Genomic DNA, 19,152 nt, shown 5'->3' on the forward strand with positions numbered 1-19,152 from the left:
TATTGAGACATCTCTAAAAATAGCTCTAAGGGTGCCTGGGTGGCTCAGCTGGTTAAGCATCTGACCCTTGGTTTTTGGCTCAGGTCATGATCTTGCAGTTTGTGAGTTTGAGCCCCATGTCGTGCTCTGTGCTGACAGCGTGGAGCCTGCCTGGGATTCTCTCTCTCTGCTCCTCCCCTGCCCATGCATGAAAAAAACTTTAAAAATAAATAAACTAATAAAAATAGCTTTAGCAGTCAATTGCATCAGACGACACTGGAGCATCTATAGAGATGTTTCTCTGGAAGAGTGTCAGTATGCAAAGAGCTGAGTCCGGACGGGTGAGCAGAAACTAAGTGGGGGAAGAGGGGCAGAAGGCCACCCTGGGATGAGAGGAGGGCGCGACGCACACAAAGGCACCACAGATGCCGTGACACGAGGCATGAGGAGGGTGGGCGAGTGGCCGCTGGAGTCCGTGGCAGGAAGATGGGGCAGGAGACGACCCTGAGAGGCAAGCAGGGGCCAGAGCATAAAGGGGCCCTTGAGGTCAAACTGCTCAGAATTTACCAAGAAAGCGAGCCCCACGCGTTGTCACGTCTCTTTGAGAGGCAAGATGGGAGAAAGAAAGAATTCATTTTGAAATAAATTTAAAAGTACATCATTGGTGAAACCCCAAAAGTAGTTCCCTGTGAACACATGTAGGGAAATAACCCAAACCTAGTAACACTACGAACCCATCCAGCTTACGCTTCAAAAGAAACGCGGTTGCAGTATATTTATGTTTCATTTCTCAAGCGTGTTCGTACCTGTTGTGGGGTCTTGTTGGAGAAAATAATAGCTGACCCTCCTTCTTCTACATGAGGGTAGTCAGGAAACGTGCCTGTTAAGTTCCTGAGGAAGCAAAAGAGGGAGATTAAGTAGAAATGAACTCCGTAATTCAGAACGTAATACAGAACTCCCCTCTGTAATATTTCCCACTAGCTGGCTCTGCTTACGCTCATTTAAATGAGTGACGGTTGGGGAGCCTGGGTGGCTCGGTCGGTTGAGCGTCTGACTTCAGATCAGGTCATGGTCTGGCAGTTCGTGACTTCGAGCCCGGCATCGGGCTCTGCGTTAACAAACAGCTCGGAGCCCGGAGCCTGCTTAGGATTCTGTGTCTCCCCCTCTCTCTCTGTCCCTCCCTGCTCACGTTCTGCCTCTCTCTGTCTCTCAAAAACAAACAAAGGTTAAAAAAAATTAAAAAAAAAAAAAAATGAGTCATGGTTGTCAGCGTGGAAGCTCCCCACCCGTTGCGGCCGGACACGCTGCCTCCGAGGAGTGGAGAGACCTGGGAGACGTTCCTAGAGGTTTGCTTCCTCCAGGTAATTGTTACTCGGAGACAGACACCCCTCTCTTGAAAACACATTTTTAAAATGATTGAGACACTCTGTGCTTAAGTTAGGAATGAAGACAGAAGCACAAATCATTTCTTCCTGTTTAAAATTTAGAATAAACACAAGGTTTTGAAACTAAACAGAAGGATGGAGCTGTTCGGATGACAAATTTACTAACGGTGCACGAGATACATGGACACGCTCTTAAGTTTCCGTAAGGCTAAGGCTCCATTTTGTACGGGCTCCAAATAGTTTTTTGTGTCACCGTGTAATTTTTACCTTTCAAAAAGCAGAGTTTGCAATTTATTAAAAAAAATTTTTTTAACGTTTATTCATTTTTGAGAGACAGAGAGAGACAGGGCATGAGTGGGGAGGGGCAGAGAGAGAGAGAGAGAGAGAGAGGCAGACACAGAATCCGAAGCAGGCTCCAGGCTCTGAGCCGTCAGCACAGAGACCGATGGGGGGCTTGAACCCACAGACTGCAAAATCATGACCTGAGCTGAAGTCGGCCGCTCAACCGACTGAGCCACTCAGGCGCCCCGCAGACTTGGCAATTGAATCTTGAGGAATTTTACGAGGGGTGTGTGTGGTTACTATTTCTACGTGCCTGGGGGTCTACTGAGGCAGAGAAACTAAGGGTTAGAGGAGACAGTCATGCTGAAGATGAGTCTACAACAGTGGTTCTCAAACATTTGCCCTTTGGAGCCCTTTATACTCTTAGAATTTTTGAGCATCTCAAAGAGCTCTTGTTTATGTGAGTTCTAGCTACAAGTATTTACTGTGTTAGATATTAAAACGGAGAAATTTCTACAACGTGCATTTTAAATTCACTTAATAACAACACTGACAAACCCCTTATATGTTCACGTAAATAACATCTTTAGTACATGTCCGAAAACAAACAAACAAAAATAGAAGAGTGTTACTGTTCTGCATCTCTGAAGCCTTTTGAATGCCTGGCTTGGGGGTTAGCTGGCCGCTCCTATCTGCTTCTGTATTCGTTCTGGTGCAACACGCTGTTTCGGTTGAAGTTTGGGAAGAAAACCTGTCCTCACGTTCGCCACATTTCGTCATTCATTAGCAATTCCGCCGATCTCAAAACCAAAAGCCTGAGTAATGGGAAGCTCTCAGGCTCACGGGGGTGATCACAAGAGTTCCAAAAATTTAATTTCTGCCATGTCAGAGGTTTTCCTTCAGGCTCATTTGGTTCACTTTTTTGAGAATCTGGCAGTTGTTTGCTCAATTAAGAATGATGTTCCATGAAAAGTGGCTGGTTCGGCTGAAAGCAGACGGCTCCACAGGTGTGCGTCCAGATAGCCGGCACGCTCGGCGTGCGGCCAAAAGCATTCAGTGCACTTTTGATTTCATCAGGCAGAATATTAAAAAGCTGTGTAGTCAAGGGTTAAGTCTTTTTTTTTTTAATGTTTATTCATTTATTTTTGACATTGAGAGGGTGTGAGCGGGGGAGGGGCACAGAGAGGGAGACACAGAATCCGAAGAAGGCTCCAGGCTCCCAGCTGTCAGCACAGAGCCCGATGCGGGTCTCGAACCCACAAACCGCAGGATCATGACCCTGAGCCGAAGTGGGACACTTAACTGACTGAGCCACCCAGGCGCCCCAATTGCCAAGTCTTCTTAATAAGATTACTTTTTACCGTGTCCTCAAGGATATTGTTAAATGAAACCTTTTTTTTGAAAGGCACATGCGTGGTGGTGAGGGAGGGCTGACTCTGAATTGGGGCTGCTGCTTGGTTCGTGCTTAGGAGTCAACACCCCTGCTGGCTGTTGCCCCATTGTTTCCACAGGATTACTCTTCAAGCATTTTAAAACAGTCACATCATTGTCTGCACAAAATATCTCAGGTCTCCTGAGCCTTTCCTTTGGGCTCATTTAATAGGAACATGACTCCGCTCCTTAGCTTTGCTTTGAAAAGCACTGAACACGATGGGGCATATATGGCCAAATGAAAGGGCAGGATGATGATAGGAGATCACATGCTAAGTGACATTGACACTAAGTCACACTGCTTAGTGACATTGTCACTAGACATAGACTAGACTATGTCACATGCTAAGTGACATTCTGTCAATGGAGCTGCCATCATTGTAGCTACCTTGGTGGACTCATGTACTCATTTACCCATCCATCCATCCATCCATCCATTCATCCATCCATCCATGTATCCATCCATCCATCTAATCTATCCATCCACCCACCCATCCATCATCCATCCATTCACCCATCCATCCATCTATCCACCATCCCTCCATCATCCATCCATTCACCCACCCATCCATCCATCCATCCATCCACCCATCCCTCCACCCATCCATCCATCCATCCATCCATCCACCCATCCATGTATCCATCCATCCATCTAATCTATCCATCCACCCACCCATCCCTCCATCCATCCATCCATCCATCCATCCATGTATCCATCCATCCATCCATCTAATCTATCCATCCACCCACCCATCCATCATCCATCCATTCACCCATCCATCCATCTATCCACCATCCCTCCATCATCCATCCATTCACCCATCCATCCATCCATCCATCCATCCATCCATCCACCCATCCATGTATCCATCCATCCATCTAATCTATCCATCCACCCACCCATCCATCCATCCATCCATCCACTCATCCATCCCTCCACCCATCCATCATCCATCCATTCACCCATCCATCCATCTATCTACCATCCCTCTATCATCCATCCATTCACCCACCCATCCATCCGTCCATCCATCCATCCATCTATCCATCATCCATCCATCCCTCCATCATCCCTCCATCCCTCCATCCATCCATCCATCCATCCAATCTATCCAACCATCCATCTATTCATATGGTCAATCAACACACACCTGATTAGTACCAATGAGATTCTGGATGTAGTGATGGGAGACAGTGATTTGAAGATTGAAATGTCAGCCGTTGCCCTGATGCTCTCACCTTCCACAATCACATGGCTGATGCATGTATTTGACTTCAGACACTGCTTGTTCACAAGACTCAAATCTCAAATCTTATTAAACTGCCTGACCACAGTCTATCTTGTTCTGTGCTTCACTTGGCCTTGACAGGTTAAAAAGTATGAATACATTTGGGGCGCCTGGGTGGCTCAGTCGGTTGAGCGTCTGACTTCAGCTCAGGTCATGATCTCACGTTTCGTGGGTTCAAGCCCCACGTTGGGCTCTGGGCTGACAGCTCAGAGCCTGGAGCCTGCTGCAGATTCTGTTTCCTCTCTCTGCCCCTTCCCAGCTCACACTATGTCTCTCTCTCTCTCTCTCTCTCAAAAATAAACATTAAAAAAATAAAAAAACCCAAACAACTATGAATACATTTGGATTAAAAGCTCAAGCACTCTTGCTCTGTGCACCCACCCGCCCATCCCTCTGACGGCCACTTTATAGGCAGCTCTATTGTCTAATTTTAATTCCACACTTTAAAGCTTGAGTGTTTTGGGGGACTCAGAACAAACCTAGAAACTGACATAAACTGAACACAAACAGGATTTACATGTGCCATTTCTAAAATAGAATTCATAATTATGTTACACATCAATTGTCATAGTAAGATTTAATAATGCATGTATGATAGTTTTCTTAGTACTTTTTGCAAAAACAGGATCAAATATATCTACTTTTAACAGATAAAAGGACATACTTTGTTTTTTTTTCAGTCACGTTAGTTTAAGTAATTAACCATAAACTGAAATTGGATGTCTTGGCCTTAGAGACTGCACAAACTGTTGTAGGGCACACATTTAAAAGATAGATTTTAAAATTCTTATCGAGACATGACAGCATAGCCCGATAGCTCTGTCTCACTTCCATGCACACATGTGCACACACACACGTGCACACACTTGCATCATACATGCACATGCACACACATGGATCAAGCATGCATATGCACACACGCATCATGCACACACACATGCATCATGCACACGCACACATACATGTACACACACTTGCATCATGCACGCACGCGCACACACACACACACACACTTGCTGTGCTCACACCATCCCCACGTTCTTCCTCCCTCATAAGGAGTCCTCTGGCCCCAGAGTGGTTGTTTCCCAGCTTTGGGATATTCTTTTTAATTTTTTTTATCGTTTATTTATTTTTGAGACAGAATGAGACAGAGCATGAATGGGGGAGAGTCAGAGAGAGAGACAGAGACACAGAATCCGAAGCAGGCTCCAGGCTCCGAGCTGTCGGCACAGAGCCCGACGCGGGGCTCGAACTCACGGACCGCGAGATCATGACCTGAGCCGAAGTCGGACGCTTAGCCGGCTGAGCCACCCAGGCGCCCACCAGCTTTGGGATATTCTAAGTGTGCCCTGGGTGTGCACTGATTGGGATTCTCCCTGTCCATGTCGCCCTGTCCTGTGTGTCCTGTGACTCAGTCACTTAGAGCATGCTGACAGACACTGAATTTTACTCTGTTTCCTTGGTTGCTGGGTTTCACCCTCACATTTTCAGCTGCGGGGCCGTGGCCTCCCCTCTCCCGAGTCAGGGTGCTCAAAGCTGGGACACACCTGATCTCTCCTGCCGCTAATCATAAGGAAGCTGTAAGGTGACGAGCTGTAAGGTGTCGCTCCGGGCTCAGCGCACTGCAAGGTGTGAAAACTGCAGGGACCGTTGGCCTTGACTTGGGGACGAGTAAAGAGAATATGATTTTGGCTCCCACTGTGCTCCTGGCAGAAACAGCTGGGGCTGACAGCATCGGCTGCAGGTGAAAGCCCATCGGGGGACTTCTGGGGGAGTAACTCCAATGACACAGTGTCAGGAAGGATTACAGGCGGAAACAACACGCATGGTTTCTGCTGGACTCTGCTCCCCCCACGGGCACCTCACTCCTGTCTTCACCTTCTCCACAGTCCCAGGATCACCGAGGGGCTGGCGCTGTCCTCTCACTTGGGTACAGACGTGCTGTCTGGTCACCACCCACGGTGTCTGAACACCACGGGTGCCTTATCCAGGCCTCCTGTCCCGAAAACACGCCACTGTGCTTAGGGCTGACACATGCTGTGAACATTGGCAGTAGTCAGATAACTGGAATTACAAGATGATGGGGTCTCGGCCTGGAAAATTCTCCTCCCCATCCCTCCCGGGGACTTTGCTACTCGTTGCCTGAATGTGTCCGGGGAGGGGAGTGGGGAGCCGCAGAGACAGCTGGTCCCCTCTCTGACTGGGGGAAGGGACAACCACTCCCCAGACGGGCCGGCCTGATCCTAACCACCAGTACCTGAGAACGTGGCATCATTTGGAAACAGGGCCGTTGAGAGGAGGTTATACTGGAGGGGGCAGGGTGGGCCCGCATCTAATGTGACTGGTGTCCTTATAAACAGGGGGCGACTAGGACCCCAGGACAGACACACACGGACTATGTGAAGACACAGGGAGAAGGTGGCCATCCACACGCCAAGGAGGGGCCTGGAACAGCTTCTCCCTCACGGCCTGTGCAAGGAACCAACCTGGCTGACGCCACGGCGGTCTTGGACTGGAGCCCCAGACAGTGAGGGAGTGAACTCTGGCTGTTTCAGCCACCCAGCTGTGGCACTTGTTACGGTCACCGTAGGAAGCTAATCCACGAGCCTGGCAACAAGTTTGCTGCTGGCGACTTCCGAGGACGTTCTACCACTCCCCTCCACTCTCTCTGGATCTGTCAGATGGCCGAGTCCTCTTTTCTGGAAAGTTCTCTCTCTTGGCTTCCTCTCATCTCTCTCCCCCTTCCTCCATCTTTTTAGGCCGCCCTCCTCCGTCTCACACAGAAGGAGCTCAGATTGCGAGGCTTATCATCGGCGTTTGAGCTCTTGACTGTCCCTTCATTTCAGGAGGAAGGTTCCTTCTAGGCTCTGCTGCCCCTGATGGCCACCTGCTCAGCCTTCCGGGTCAGGGTCTCCTCGGCTCCCAGATTGTAGGTGCTGGGGACCCAGGGCTCTGCTCTTGGGCTCTTCTCTGTGCATGTGCATCAGGGTCTCATCTGGTTTCTTGGCTTCAAATAGCACCGTGCACTTCACCCCTCCCAGCGCCGTGTCTCCAGCTCGTCTGTCCCCCCGGGGCTGCAGACCTACGGGTTCGACGCCTGCCCACCACCTCCGTCCGAAGTGCAGCGAGTTCCTCAAGCCCAGATGTCGCAAACTCAGCCTCCGTCCTCACCTCGTCCCCCAAACCCCCTCCTCCGCCTGCATTTCCCCATTTCAGAAAATGGAAGCGCTCGTAGTTGCCTCCAGGGGCAAAAACCTAGAATCGTCCTCCAGCACGTTCCTCCTTCGTGCCTCTGTTCAATCGGCCCGCAAACCCTGCATCCGACCCCCTGTCATTGCCTGTGCTGGTCCCAGCCACCGTCAACTCTGTGTGCGTTACTACAAGGCACAGGATGCCCTGCTGTCCCCCCCCCCCCCGCCCCAACCACTCCTGCTTTGACTACATTCCTTGCAGCAGCCAGAGCGAAACTTTTAAAACAGAAGCCGCATCGCATCACGCCCCTTCTCTGCTCAAAGTTTGCCAACTCTCTCACTCAAAGTGAAAACCAATGGCCTTCGGATCAGGTTAACTTAGGTCCCTCCTTACAGGTTCTGTCGCATGCAATTCATAACGGCACCCCCTTTCACTCTTAAGTGTCCCGGTGTGGACATTTAATTATATGGTTCCTCCACCTGCAGTGGCCTTCGTGACACTCACCTGCTACCTCCCTGGCTTGGCCCTCACCACCTTTCTCCTGCTCACCTGCTTCCAGCTGCTCCCCGTCTACTGGGGGTTCTCCCTCCTTAGAGACAGGTTCTCCCACAGAGATAACACACACACTCAAACGGCATCGTATCAGAGAAGTCTTCCCCGACCACCTTGTATAAAATAAGTTTTTCAGCCAAATAAATACATTCCCTCTCATCTGACAGCCGAAGGTCCCGCCCAGGTAGGTACGTGTGGGGTAGGGAAGAACAGGATGGAAAGTTATTTTTGGATCATTACTTCAGTTTCTCTTTACAGTCTGGAAAACCCTTTCATAGATGCGGGGATCTTCTCCACTTAGATTGTAGCACACAAAACACCCCTGCAACGTTATCGTGTTCAACACACCGCCTCTGTGCGTGATGATTGAGATCACAGCGTTCCCTCAATTAGACTTTGAATCTTGATTCCAAAGACATCTGATGATCTTTCATCGTTTTGCTGATTTGCAAAGTTACCGTGCTGCACATGCTTCGGCGCCATTCGCGGACCCCCTCTGACTTTCTATTTGTCCCCCGATCGAGGCAGCAGGCAAGCCCAGAGCAGGTGGCTCAGCCGGGCAGTCAGACCACCTAATGGGGCGAGTGACGTAGAAAATGGCACGGGGCTGCATGGAAAATCACCTGAACCGCACAGATGAGGGCTCTCTCATTTCGCCCAAGTCTACAGAACACGACGGAAAAGGAACACCGAGAAAGGAGAAAATCGTCCAAGGACACGATGAATGAGAAAGGCACATGGAGCTTAATGAGACTGGATTCATCAGGTATTTCTGAGCTCTTACCATTCAGTCACCTGGAAACAAATGCTGGCATATCCCATGGGGGTTATGTTCATTTAAAAAAATTTTTTTTAACGTCTATTCATTTTTGAGAGATAGAGACAGAGCATGAGTGGGGAAGGGGCAGAGAGAGAGAGAGAGAGAGAGAGAGAGAGAGAGACAGAATCCGAAGCAGGCTCCAGGCTCCGAGCCGTCAGCCCAGAGCCCGACGCGGGGCTCGAACCCACGAACCGTGAGATCGTGACCTGAGCCGAAGTCGGACGCTCAACCGACTGAGCCACCCAGGTGCCCCTACGTTCATTTTAAAGTAAGAATTCAGGGGCACCTGGGTGGCTCAGTCGGTTGAGCGTCCGACTTCGGCTCAGGTCACGATCTCGAGGTCCGCGAGTTCGAGCCCCGCATCGGGCTCTGGGCTGACGGCTCGGAGCCTGGAGCCTGCTTCCAATTCTGTGTCTCCCTCTCTCTCTGCCCCTCCCCCATTCATGCTCTGTCTCTGTCTCAAAAATAAATAAACATTAAAAAAAATTTATAAAGTAAGAATTCAGCTTTGGGGAACAAAGTGTAATTCGTATTAAATTAAGTACAATTTCCAAAAGATAGAATTTAAAGTTACTCATCTAACCCTTTGCCTAAAAAATATTCAGAAAGATCTGAATGCGATCGCTGGATGTGCAATATATCATGTACCAAGCCCCAGAGACACTTGCGTATCACTAAGTCCGATTACTCTTGGACTATTACAAAAGAAAGAAGTGGGAGGGGCCACCAAGTCCCCGTCCCTGCCAGAGACTTAATCTCGGTGATGCTGTCTTGTAGTTGTTCCGGGGTTGGACATCTGCAGTCGTTGGACATTTTTTCCAGCCTCTTCTACCAGTCCTGCTCTTGACTCCATCTGCGAAATCAGAATTATTTAAGGGGATGAGGCCTGCACCCATGACACCTGCTCTCCCCTAACTGAGCTCCCACGTGGGCTTCACATGTGTAAAGCCATCGCACTGTTTCATCCTGGCCAAACACTTAATTCTCACTCTGCCCCACCCCCATCCAAATCCTTGGTCCACGATCCTCGCTCACAATCCTGTCTTTGGCCCGACGCTGTGCCCAAGCTTCTCTTAGCCTAAGACAGAGGCTCCTGCCTGAGAGACATGGACCCCAAGCCCCCATCCTGGCCCGAGGTCAGGGGCTGCTCCTGCCCACTCTTGACCTCCACAAGGGCGAGTGGGAAGTATGCTGTATTTTCTTTTCTACGGATAGTGTTTGCCTGGTATGAGGGTGGCTGAGGCAATGGTGTTGCCGTGTCTTTTTTTTTTTAAGCTTCTTTATTTTGAGAGAGGAAGAGAGAGAGGGGGAGAGAGAGAGAGGGAGGGAGGGAGGGAGAGAGAGTGAGAGGCAGACTAGAGGGAGAGAGAGAATCCCAAGCAGGCTCCATGCTATCAGCACAGAGCCCGACGCGGAGCTTGAACCCTCGAACCGTGAGATTGTGACCTGAGGCAAAACCGAGAGTCGGCCACTCAACTGACTGAGCCACCAGGTGTCCCAGCCGTTTCCTCCTTGCGCCTGAAATACTTGCCCAGCCGGGCTTCGCAGTGTGGGGGCAGGGCCAGAACTGGGTGGAGAACTTGCCCGGACGCCCAGGCCCCGACGTGGCCTGTCCAGAGCTGCCATGCACTGTGACCCAACTCAGCTCGGGCCACCTCAGTGCGCACCTCACAGGCGTCTCCCGCTAACAGCCCCAACCCGTTCCGGAAAATGAGAGGCTCCACACAGGATGCCCATGTCTCCTGATCTTCAACGGGAAGGATTATAATCTGTGACAACCGTGACCCCATGCCCCCGACTGGTTGTTCCCCCGGGGGAGGCAGGGTCATGGCAGCACGCTGGGAAAAGCACCCGGTCGTTTCCCGAAAAGAAGAGAATTCACGCTCGGACACGCCAGGCGGTTCCGGTTTCCCTTCGCAGTCTGGTTTCCCGAACCAGGAAGTGGAAAAAGAGCTTTTGTCAGCCGGGAGCCCTGTTTGCTGAGAAGATGTGGTTTTTCCAGACTTAAAATAACTGTAGGGTGTGTACTTACAGGTCTTACAAATGTTCTTTTAAATATTTCCTCACGCTGTGTTTTATCAGTGCGAGGACTCCGCTCCTGGACATGTGCTGGTTCTCTGGAAAATCTCTAGAGACCTACTGCCGACAGGAAGCCCTGGGCCAAGAGCCGAGAAAGGAGACTTAGCCTGACGCTGGCCGCTCCGCCCGTGGGAGGCACTGGAGACCCGCTCACCCGTGGCGCCCACACGTCAGCTCTCCTCTTCCTCCGATGCCTTCACCCTTTTGCCTTTGCGGGTTTTGACCAGTTTAGGTGAGGAGTGGAAGCCAGATGTGGACTTGAATTTCTTCAGCTGCTAGTGAGGCTGACACTTTGCCATGTGCCCGTGCATCTGCGTCTCGTCCTTTCTCGGATCCACGTAAGTGGCAGAAATGACAACAGCTCACAAGATGCGTGTCGCACGGAGGTTTACACCGCGTTTTCACACCTGCCTTTCACAAAGTACTTTCTCATTTCGTCCTTACAGAAATTCTGTGAGATACGCATTTCCCTCCACTTTGCGAAGGAGGAAATTTGAAAATGCGAGAGTTTAAGTGATTTATCCTAAGGCAAATGGTTCCAGAGCCCGGATTCCGACTTGAACTCGAACCTGTGTCTGGATGCGCAGGGCGTCCCCACTCATCACAGCCACTTGCTGTGTTTGTGTGAACCCTTAGACAACGGATTCCTAAGACTTCCACGGTTGCCCTGGATACCCTCCTGCCCCAACGGTTCCGCCGTTAGGAATCCTCACAGAAGTGAAGGCAGAGATACTCTGCTATGCACTGTCTGTACTAGTAAAAACTGTAAATAATAAAAGCTACGATCAAACCCTGCAAATAAGCACCCCTGGGGATTGGCTATATAATTATGGTGAAGCCTCAAGGTAGAACTCTGCTTCTGTTCTACCTTGGACAGAAGGTCTACCAAAGGACAGGTAGAACTTCGCCTATTTTTTACCTGTTCGCCATGGGCACCTTATACACACTTGGAGCTCTCGCAAAGACCAGCTGCTCTATAGGAATGGCGGAGATGTTAATGGTAGAATATTAAGGGGGAAGACCAGGCTGGGGAGTGATATGCATTCTAGAAAGAAAAGGGGGTAGGCGGACAGCCTCAGGTGCGGGTGTTTCAGTCCGCAGGTGCGTGGAGACCGGCGAGCAGTGACACAGGCTGTGTCCCTGTGTGCACCTAGGTTCACGCACAGCTGTGGGAATGGAAGGGGGAAGACCAGTAAATTCTTCTGTATGCATTTGAGTATTGCTTTCCGTGCCACAGCGTATAGGAATTACGTTGGTAATTAAATAAAACAACAAAGTAAAATAAATTACATTAAACATAAAGGTCGTATTTGGCTGGTTTCCTTTTTTTTTCCTCAAGTTTTTTTTTATTATTATTTATTTTGAAAGAGAGACAGAGAGAGAGAGAGAGAGAGCACCAGAGAGAGCAAGCAGGCTCTGTGCTGTCAGCGCAGAGCCCTACGTGGGGCTTGAACTCACAAACCGTGAGATCATCACCTGAGCCAAAATCAAGAGGCGGACGCTTAACTGACTGAACCACCCAGGCACCCCTGGTCGGTTTCCCTTTCTGTCTTATTTTAGGGTTTGACTAGGATACACATTTCGTAAATTTTACAGTGGAATCAATCCAATTTTCTTTGACAATATTTTTGTTCCCAGAAGTCAGAAAATTGTGACCTGTATCTAGGAGAGTTAAGTTCTCCATTCTGCTTTCTACTTCCTGTTGGCCTTAATAATTAGATCAGTCTAGTTCTTGTAACTATGTCGTTTGCAGTCTTATTACTTCTAGTCACTTACTTTATCATACACTATTTCCATCTCTGTCTGTCACTTCCTGGGCTCTCCAGTTTGCTCTGTTGATTCACGTTTCTGCTTCTATATTCGTAGAATGCATTCACCTTATTTTTCTTTATAATAATATACTTGAAAACAGAGTGCCATTTGTCCTGCCCTGTTGGTGTTCCCTTCTTGTTTTAATCCTAATGACTTTAATAATTATGTTTGCAAGTTCAATAAATAATCCTGTTGGGATTTTAATTGGAATTGCGGTCTAGCAATTACCCGGAGCAGACACGTCGTCTTTCCGTTGGACCGGGAGCATGGTGAGTCTGCCCACTTATACAAGTCTTTTTGTATTCCTTCCTTTTAACATTTACAGCCTTCTTAAACTTTCACATATTTTTCTTTCATATTTAGTGTATCGCTGATTTAAAAACTACGTTGTGCCACTTTCTTTAAAATACTTATTTCCTTTTCATGTCATACTGAAAATCATTTATCTCATGGAACTAACTAATATTAGGGGAAAAAGCCATCCATACTGTCCTTTCCTGAGAAGGCCTGCAGCGTTTCTTCAAGTGCATGGCTTTCTTTTGGTTTAAAAAATCCTGGATGTTTCACTCATTCACGCACTCATTTAGAACTTACTCAAGTGAGTATCTACAATGTGCCACAGACACTTTGAGGCACTGGGAAAAAGCAGTAAACAGAACATATGAAAGTCTTTGCTTTCATTCAGCTTACATTTTATTATGCTAAGAATTAATTAACACACAGAATCCGAAGCAGGCTCCAGGCTCTGAGCTGTCAGCACAGAGCCTGATGTGGGGCTCGAACCCATAAACTATGAAATTATAACCTGAGCCGAAATCGGACGCTTAACCCACTGTGCCACCCAGGTGTGCCTCCATTTTTACATTTTAAAATAAGAAGGGGGTATCTGATTTTATGAAATGATTTTTCTGCATGAGCTGAGACGATCACATTGCTTTTATTGGTATTACACAACACTGAATTTTCTTAGCACTTAACTACGTTTTTGGGACTAGACACTGGCGGTCTGATTTCGAGCCACTTGGAAATCTAAAAAGTACTGTCTGAAATGACAACTGAGTCAGAGACAAAAATCAAAACACAAACGGGTTGGAGATGGACAAGAAAATCACGACGTGTAATTCAAAAAAAATTTTTAAAATATTTATTTTTCAGAGAGAGAGAGAGAGACAGCAATACAGAGTGTGAGCAGAGGAGGGGCAGAGAGAGAGGGAGAGAGGGAGAGAGAGGGAGAATCCAAAGCAGGCTCCAGGCTCCGAGCTGTCAGCACAGAGCCCGACGCGGGGCTCGAACTCACGAAATGTGAGATCATGACCTGAGCTTAACCAGATGCTTCACCGACTGAGCTACCCAGGCGTCCCACGGCATGTAATTTTTTTAAAGTCCTCCAGAATAAGGGTCCAGCACCCAAATCACATGCCCCTAATTTCCCTTCCCCCAGATCCTGTTGGAAGCCCCAGCAGAGCACACACCTGGGGCAGGTCTGGGAGCTAAAATTCCCAGGCAGGGGGCTCCTGCCACGAGGTCACAGCACTTGCCCTGGGGAGGAACAAATGCCTGGGCCAGTGAGCCCCAGAGTGACAAAGGAGCCACTGCAGGGTCATGACCTGCCTTCGGATTTTAAAGGACGACCCTTCCTCTGTGTGGTGGACAGACTGTATGTAGTCCCTGTGTTCTCCGCCTCCCGGTGTTCACACCTTTGTGTGTTTCCCTCCCCTTGAGTGGGGGTCAGACCGGCCGCTGGCTCGTAACCCACGGAATACAGCAAGACGGCGGGATGTCACTTCTCTGATTGCTCCGCGTGTCTGTAGACTCCCTCCCTTGCTGGCTTTGATGAGGCAAGTTGCCAGACCCAGGGGCCCATCCCCACAGAGCGGGGGGCGACTCTGGCCAACAGCCAGCAAGCCCTGGGGCCCTCGGTCTGGCAGCCCCCCAGGAACTGTACGCCGCCAGCTGCCACTGGAGCTTGGAAGCCGATGTGACCCCGTCTGCAGCCCTAGGGGACCCAGGGCAGAGGACGCAGCTCAGCCCGGACTCCGGATCCACAGCAGCCGCGAGACGCTCAGTGGCTGTGGTTTCCAGCCACCAAGTCCGTAAGCCAGACTGATACGGTTATGCAGCGCTAAAGAGCAAATGCACTGTCATCACGTTGAGACAGATTCGGAGAGCAAGGGTGGTCGCAGGAATGAGTCAGGAGGCCACGCAGTCTAGGTTAGGGCTGACGCGGCTCACACCAGGCCCGGTGGCAGCAAAGACAGAGGCCTAGACGTGGTGGGTTTGGGGCATACTGTGAAGGTGAAGCCGATGGAATCTTCTGACGGACTGGAATTTGGGCTCAGAGAAGGAGAGGAGTCAGGGTCGTGCCTCAGGGACGGGAAGGGTGGGTTCTCCGTCCGCTGGGGTGCGAAAGGCCGTGTGGGGACAGCTCTGAGGGGATGAGGTTCTGGGCACGCGGACCTGAGAGGTCCCCTAGCCAGCTGATACCAGGCGGGACCTCCACGTCTCTCCGGGCGGCGGACTCACACTTGGGAGTCAACGCAGCTCGGATGGGGCGGAAAGCCACACGCCGGATGAGAGTTCCAGGGAGACAGGGAGGGGACAGAAACGCAGGCCTGGGCCCTGGGCCTCCGCTTGTGAGGAGGTGCGAGAGAACAGGAGGGAGAGCAGCTCATGGGGGGCTCCTATCAGCTCTTCGAGCCCCGGACTCTCCCTCTCTTGTCAGATGATGGCACGGCCACTTGTATGATGTAACCTCATCCTGACCAAAGTGAGCCTCCACGGACGGGAGCGGGGGGGGGGGGGGGGGCGGATTGTTGGACAAAGCGGATGATTTCACGGAACCAGCAGAGAAGGCTTCAAGTCAGACAGACTTCCCAGCTGGAAAAGATGGACTGCCCGGCCCTCAGCAGGAGGGTGTGTTCCCTACGTTGGCTGCTGCTTCTCACCTGTACCCTGAACGCCTTGAATGTGACCAACTAGGGTGGTTGAAAATGCAGTGTAATTTCTGGATAACCCGATCCAGTAAACATACCAAGATGATTTGCAATGAACCTTCCATACTAGTGGAATTACTATTATTATTTTTAAAATTTTTAACGTTTATTTACTTTTGGGAGAGAGAGAAAAAGAGAGAGGGAGACAGAGCATGAGCGGGGGAGGGGCAGAGAGAGAGAGGGAGACACAGAAGCTGAAGCAGGCTCCAGGCTCCGAGCTGTCAGCACAGAGCCCGACGCGGGGCTCGAACTCACGAACCGCGAGATCATGACCTGAGCTGAAACCAAGAGTTGGATGCTTAACCGACTGAACCATCAGGTGCCCCAAAGGAACTATTAACACTCATGGGCTCAGAACTTGATATCATTGACTCTTCTAACGCATCCAACAGTCTTACGAGGTAGGTACTGTTATTGTCAGTGGTTTTCGGACGAGAAAACCCAGGTTTTCGGTGACTTGTCCACGCAGATCTGCTCCAGAGCCTACGGGCTCAGCTCCACTGAGGGAGCCACGCGCAAGCCACGCGCAAGCCACGCGGAGCTGGGAGGTCACGGGAAGCAACTGTTGGTTTAGGTCCCAGTAATAAAGACATAAAATAAAGCTTTGGACCCAGTAAAGAGGCATCTGGTGGCTGGATGTATCGTGAAAATAGTATTTTCCTGGAAATGACGAAAGTCGGGGCCACGGCCGCTAATTAGCTGTGTGGCGTGAGACAAAACCTCCATCACCATGGGGACCTGTTTCGCTCGTTCTGCCATACGGTGTAGCTGAACTGGGTTTGTCCACTCGGTTGTTAAAAACAAGCACGGTGCGCCTCTTAGACCATTTCTAAAGTTCCTCTCAGCTCTAGAAGCTCTATGATTTATATGTGACAGGAGTTGGCGGCGAAAGGCAACGCTAGTTTCCTACAGAATCTATTCCGTGATTAATGTTACTTTCTTATAAAAAGATACTTGACGCAGCGATCTGACTTTATGTGCTTTTATTGAGGAAGCTTGAGGAGAAAAACACCCGTGCCTAGCAAATGGGGTTTGCAGAACCTTTGGTAAAGTTAGGGCCTATTAAAAATTTATGCATATTGTCAACAATTCTTGCACGAACGGGAAAATGACCAGTGCTAGTTTGCAGTGATTTAGAAAGGAGAACTACGAAAATGATAAATATTTCCCTTGAGGTCTGACACTGTGCTTCAATGGGTCCCACCGTTTCAGACTCCCAGGACAGAGATTTATCTGTGTTTCATCAAGTATGAAAAATATACGGGTGGAGGGGTTTCCGGCTGGTACTCCCCCCCCGCCCAGTCATCCAGTTACCTCCATTAATGTCAGCAGGCTCATAAATTTCTCCTGTGTTCTAAAGAAAGCAGCTTGTACCCCTGCACAGAAGCCTCCAAAATGTCACTTGCTGTCTATAAATTCACTTACACTCAATAAAGGCAATTGGCTGCACATGGGCCTAATTACCACGGCCCTCCTTGGGAAACTGAGGGGCTCACCGTTTCTCAAAGGAGAGGGGGAACAAAGTGGTGTGCAATTGCACAGTGGCACATCGCGAAAGCTGATTTATTCACTGGTGTTTCTCCTTGTTAGTGGGATATTACAAGCAGTTATCACTCAAGACGGAAGTTTCCTTCCTGATTCGGAAGTAATCCCTTTGCTCGTGCTTGAATCCTATAGGGGTCTCCCTGCCCAACCCCCTGCCCATTTGTATTTTATCGAAAGAAACAACATGTTGGTGATCACGTGATGGATCAGTCTGATTTTGGTTACTCTCCCATTGGGAAAATGACCCCACGTGGCGTCCTTGCACCTTTCTGTCTTAAATATTTGCAAAGGAGTATTTACAAACACCTGGGCAAGAGCAGACCGCTTGAGGAAGGAATGGAGAGATTTCGCATTCAGATAGCTGCCCTCAGTTTCTGTTCACACGCTCCTGGTTCAAAACCCCGACCATGGTTCATCCACATTCCCTTATCTATTTCAAGAATCCGGAAAGCCTGGGAAAGTAGTCACGAGAGGAAGAGTGTACGTTAGCAGAACAGAAATGCATGGTTTAAACTCATTTCTTACGCGCTACTTTTAAAAAGAAATAACCATGTACACACAGCAATGGAATGCATTACAGAAGAGGGTAGCTTTAGGGCACAAAGGTTAATTCTGCAGGTTCTCTGACCTTACTGGATCAAACGGAAAATACGAATTTATGAAGCATGAAGGCAGGATAATTTCTGTCCGGAGCAACACATACATGTCGACATATGTCACCATAAGACACAGAAATGAAGGGCTAGCTACAACAAACCTAAAGGCTCTGTATCCAAAGAACAGTCAGTCCTCTGTCATGACGTATTACACGCACCATAAAGCAGACGGCCCAAAGTCGTCTGACTTTCCCGGGTAATAGAGAGTCAGTAGACCTGAGGGCTTTCACATTCCCAGGATAATTTTGGTGTTAATTTTTTCAGTGGTGCTCTGCCACTCCTTACGGGGGCTCCCTACACGTCCCCCTTCCCTAGGCAGAGGGTGGCAGTAACTTTGGCCCAGAGCCACTCAAAGTACCGTCCCAGGAGCAGACGCATCAGCATCCGTTTGGAGCTTGTTAGAAACTCAAAACTCTACCCCAAAAACGCAGGCAACAAAAGCAAAAATATTCAAGGGGGATGACATTCAGTTAAAAGGCTTTTGTGCAGCAAAGGAAACAATCAACAGAGTGAAAGCCGACCTAATAAAATGGGAGAAAAAGTTTGCAAGTCATCTGTCTGACAAAGGGTTAACACCTAAAATATATGAGGCGTTCCTACAACTCAATATATATTAAAAAATTTATACCCTGATTTAAAAAAAAATGGGTGAAGGAACCGAATAGACATTTCTCAAGCAGAGACCTACAGATGGGCGATAGGTACATGAAGAAATGCTCAACATCACTCATCATCAGGGAAATGCAAATCAGGACCACAATGAGATCGCACCTCGCACCTGTCAGAACGGCTGGACTCAGAGATGAAAAATAACAAGAAAAAGGAGGCCTTGTGCATTGTTGGTGGGAGTGTAAATTGGTGTGGCCATTGTGAAACACGTTCCCACTTTTGGGAAACGAGCTGAGGACGGCACGGTTATACGCACACTAAAATAATAGAAAGTTTATACATTGCTCTCTGCCCTCAGTTCCTGGCACGGACTCGTAAAACCCTCGTAATTTCCTAATTGATCAGAGCACTAAGAGAATGCTTTGTTCTAATATTTGATCTTTGACCCCAGTTCCTCGCACAGGGCTCGTAAATCTCTGGGTGACAGGAGTGCCTTTTGTTCTGCTGAAACAATGTCTGGGGGGCTGC

The 19,152-nt window shown here is 49.2% G+C and overlaps 1 protein-coding gene across 1 annotated transcript in view; it reads right to left on the reverse strand.

Moving 5' to 3' along the window:
• IQCA1 (IQ motif containing with AAA domain 1) overlaps positions 1-19,152 on the reverse strand; it is a 117,888-nt gene that overhangs the window by 50,767 nt on the left and 47,969 nt on the right. The window contains exon 7 of the mRNA XM_030323789.1: positions 786-870. Coding sequence (XP_030179649.1) covers positions 786-870 — 85 coding nt within the window. The remainder of the gene's footprint in view (positions 1-785; positions 871-19,152) is intronic.

This window comes from Lynx canadensis, chromosome C1 (genome assembly GCF_007474595.2).
Source record: "Lynx canadensis isolate LIC74 chromosome C1, mLynCan4.pri.v2, whole genome shotgun sequence".
Lineage (NCBI taxonomy): Eukaryota > Metazoa > Chordata > Mammalia > Carnivora > Felidae > Lynx > Lynx canadensis.